At 41.8% G+C, this 4,225-nt stretch overlaps 1 protein-coding gene across 1 annotated transcript; it reads left to right on the forward strand.

Moving 5' to 3' along the window:
• Positions 1-2,709: 2,709 nt before the first annotated feature.
• LOC112504926 lies at positions 2,710-3,099 on the forward strand. The gene has a single exon (XM_025108883.1). The coding sequence runs from the start codon at positions 2,710-2,712 to the stop codon at positions 3,097-3,099; it is 390 nt and encodes a 129-aa protein (XP_024964651.1).
• The last annotated feature ends 1,126 nt before the right edge of the window (positions 3,100-4,225 follow it).

Consider the following 4,225-nt stretch of genomic DNA (forward strand, 5'->3'; position numbering starts at 1 on the left):
GAATTGTAAGATTATCTTACGAGATAACCACGAGGCCTTCTTTTGCTCGTTTGTTTATGGAGCCAATGTCTGCAATGCTAGAAGACAATTATGGTCGGGATTGAGGAAATTTAAAGTCTTGATTGGTGCGCAACCTTGGGCCATAATGTGGGACTTCAATACCATGCTTTTCCCCCATGACGGTTTTGGTGGGTCCTCTCGTCGTAATGCTGACATGGCGGATTTTTTTGCTTGTATTGAGGATGTTGAAGTCTTCGATCTAAACTACACAGGTGTCCATTACTCATGGAACCAAAAGCCGAATGCTTCTGGGGGTATCATGCGTAAGTTGGACAGAATTATGGCTAACTCGGATTTTACTTCTAAGTGCCAGGATATTACTGTTCATTTCTTTCCGGCTGGACTTTCGAATCATTCTCCGGGTGTCTTATCTTTTAAAGGAGGATCTCGAAAAAGGAGGTATGGTTTTAAATTTGATAATTTCCTGACGGAACATCCGGATTTCTTGCAGATTGTTCAAGAGGAATGGTCTAAGTATATTGAGGGATCCTTTATGTTTCGGGTAACTTCTCACCTGAAAGCTCTCAAGGTTCCTTTTCGAAAGCTGAGGAATTCCTATGGAAATCTTGGGCAGCGTGTTGCTTTTCTGAAAACTGAATTAGACCGGATCCAAATCGATGTGGATAATGATCCTTCTAATGCTGATTTGGGGAGGGATCTTGGTGATATTCGTCTTTCTTATCAATTGGCTTGTTGGGATGAAGAATGTGCTGCCAAGCAGCGTGCCAAAATCAAATGGTTAAATGAAGGTGACTCGAATACGAAGTTTTTCCATAGGGTGATTAAAGAACGTCATCACTCTAACTTTATCACGTCTGTCTGTACTAGTCGGGGCGATTATGTTTCTGGCGATGATGTCCCTAAAGAATTTGTGGATTATTTTAAGAGTTTCTTTGGTGTTCGGAATGTTTCTACAGATCCGGTCATGGCTGATATTTCTTTTCCGAGGAAGTTAATTCTGTTAGAAGCTCTTGATATGATTCGGCCGGTCACGAATGAAGAAATTAAAAATGCTATGTTTAGCATTGGCAATCATAAAGCCCCAGGCTCTGATGGGTTCACTTCAAAATTTTTCAAGGCTTCATGGGGGATCATTGGTCGTGATGTGGAGATTGCGGTCCATAATTTTTTCTATCGAGGTAATCTTCTGAAAGAACTGAACCATACGCTTATTTGTCTTATTCCTAAATCTGCTAATGCTTCTAAGGTTACGGACTACCGGCCTATAGCTTGTTGTACTGTTCTCTATAAATGCATTAGTAAAGTTATTGCTAATAGAATGAAGGGGTGTCTGGATTCTCTTATTGATAAGTCCCAGTCGGCTTTTATCCCGGGTAGGAGGATAACGGATAATATTCTTATGGCTCATGAACTTGTTTCTGGGTATCAGTCTTTGGCTGGCCCTCTTAGATGCGCGTTTAAGATAGACATTAAAAAAGCTTATGACACGGTGGATTGGAGGTTCCTCATTGTTATGTTACAGGGGTTGGGATTCCATCCGGTTATGGTTAATTGGATAAGGGAGATGGTGTCCACTACTTCATATTCTCTAGCGATAAATGGCAATTCTTACGGTTTTTTTCAAGGTGGTCGGGGTCTTCGGCAAGGGGATCCTTTATCCCCTTATCTGTTCACTATTGTCATGGAGGGCTTCTCTATGATTCTTCGGCAGTGTATTCAAGAGGCTACTGATTTTGGATATCATCGGGGTTGTGAATATCTGGATATTACGCATCTTTGCTTTGCAGATGATCTGTTTGTTTTTACTAAAGGCGATGTCCAGTCGGTGGAGGTTCTTAAAAGGGCTCTTTGTCTTTTTCAGAAACGATCGGGGTTAGAACCTAGCCTTGAAAAGAGTGAGGTCTTTTTTGGGAATGTGTCTTCTAACATTAAGGAGACCATTCTTGAGAGTCTCCCGTTCAAGCAAGGTATGTTTCTTGTTCGTTACTTGGGTGTCTCTTTATCTCAAGCTAGGTTGAAGATTGTTGATTATGGACCTTTGTTAGCTAGGGTTAAAGGTCGTATTTTTAATTGAAAGTCTAAGTTCCTTTCTTTTGGGGGACGAAGACAACTCATTATTTCGGTCCTTCAATCTATTCAGCTTCATTGGATGTCTGTGTTCTCATTTTCGTCAGGGCTTGCCCATGATCTTGAATCTATATTCCGGAAATTCCTTTGGGACCCCAAGGGAAGATCAGCGAGGTAGGTGCAAGTTATCTTGGGATGTGGTGTGTCCATTAAGTCAGGAGGTCTTGGTATTAGGCGTGTTGCCACATGGAATAGGGCTTTACTTGCGAAACATGTTTGGGATATTCTTAGACATCGTGATTCTTTGTGGGTATGATGGGTGTATCGTCATATTCTTCGTTCTTCTCATTTCTGGTTGGTTCGGAAGAGCTCCAATTGGTCATGGATTTTTCGTAAGCTGTTGGATCTACGAGTTCATTTGCGACGTTTTCTTTTCTCCAAGATTGGTAATGGTCGGGATACTAATGCTTGAGAGGACTCTTGCCTGGCTTGTGGACATCTTTCGGCCTTCTTATCCTATCGGTTTATACACTCTTGTGGGTTCTCGACTGGCACATCTGTTAGAGAGTTACTTATGAGTATGGATGGGGTATCGCCGGAAGAGTGGTGTGACAGGATCCTATGCTTAGTTCTTATACTGTCCCATCTTTAAATGATGCTGTTTGTGACAAAGTTCTTTGGGGGGCTGATTGCACTACTCGGTCTCTGTTTTCGGTCAGTACTGCTTGGGAATCTTTAGATGGGACTCATCCGATTGTACCGTGGTATAAATCGGTATGGTTCTCGGGTCATATTCCTAAGCATGCTTTCTGTTTATGGCTTGCTTGTCAGAGACGTCTCCCTACTCAAGACCGCCTAATATGGAAGGATGAACCCCCGGATTTGAAGTGTTTGTTATGTGGTAATTGTATTGATAGCCATGCTCATTTATTCTTCCAATGTGTTTTTGCTCGGGAGGTTTGGGAAAGTATGTTGCTTCTTGTGGACTTAAGGACTATGCCGTCGTCTTGAGATCAAATTGTGGATATTCTTTCGGATCGTACTCGTCGGCCTAAGCGTTTAAAGCAGAGGCTTGTGGTTGCAGCTTCTGTTTATTATATTTGGCAAGAAGGAAATAGAAGACTTATTTCTGAAGTTAGTCGTACAACTGTGCAACTTATCACTATTATCAATAATACGATTTCCATTCGTGCGGCTTGGGTGGATAGAAGAGGGGTGCCTAGTGTTGCTGTAGGATGGTTTTTTGGTGGTTTGGTGGAGCTTGTCTGAACGCTAAGCTCTTTTTCTTTATCTTTTGTTGTTTGTTTGGTTTTGTTGGGCTCTATTCCTTTTGGCTTTTGGTGACTTGGTATAGGTTGGTGGTAAGGTCTTTTGGTTTTCTTGTTGGTTAGGTGGTGGCAACACGGTTTCTTCTTTGATGGAATCCCCTTTTATTGTTTATAAAATTACCTGGTTTCCGTTCAAAAAAAAACACCAAATGGACCCTCAATCACGTACCTCAATGATGCAACATAAAGAAAGATGCTTTATATGGATTAAATCATGTACCTCTTTTTGCTTTATTAGGGCATTTAGACCCCTAATATTCCATGCGGTGAACTTTATCATTGAGACGTTGAAGTGAGAATCTCCTCTCCTCGTTGTTCCATAGTATGCCCCTCTGTATCAATGATCTCCATATCATCATCATCACTAGAGTCGTCAGATGGTAATGAGGAAAATCGATTACTAATAGTCGTGGCATTTACAGCGCCTCGTCTTGGTTTGAAAGCATGGACCACCATTTTGACAAGTTCCGGACCCCCCTTGGATAGAATTTTGACATTCGAAGAAGCATCTCTTCCTTTTGGCGTTCTCCCAGCATCCACCGTACAAAACTGACTGACCACCTGTTCCACACCCTTTCCATCTAATACTTTTGAAATAGCAGGCCTTATAACATCTGTGTCCTTTTTAGAACCTCCCGAGACATGCGATACCTCATTAACCTGTTTTATAGTGCCAACACCAGTTAACGTGTCATGATTAACAAAAGCCGCACCTGAAGTAGAAGCCTGAGCATCAGTACAGGATCCAGATTTAGACTTTGGCTTCCAATGTTTTCTTCTAGGTTCTTTAAACCCCTCATTATTCGATG

Source organism: Cynara cardunculus, unplaced genomic scaffold, assembly GCF_001531365.2.
Source record: "Cynara cardunculus var. scolymus isolate 2C unplaced genomic scaffold, CcrdV1 Un_Scaffold_7379, whole genome shotgun sequence".
NCBI lineage: Eukaryota > Viridiplantae > Streptophyta > Magnoliopsida > Asterales > Asteraceae > Cynara > Cynara cardunculus.

Excerpts from the sequence above, each read along its gene's own strand:
- LOC112504926 (XM_025108883.1), top strand. The coding sequence starts at position 2,710 with ATGCTTAGTTCTTATACTGTCCCATCTTTAAATGATGCTGTTTGTGAC.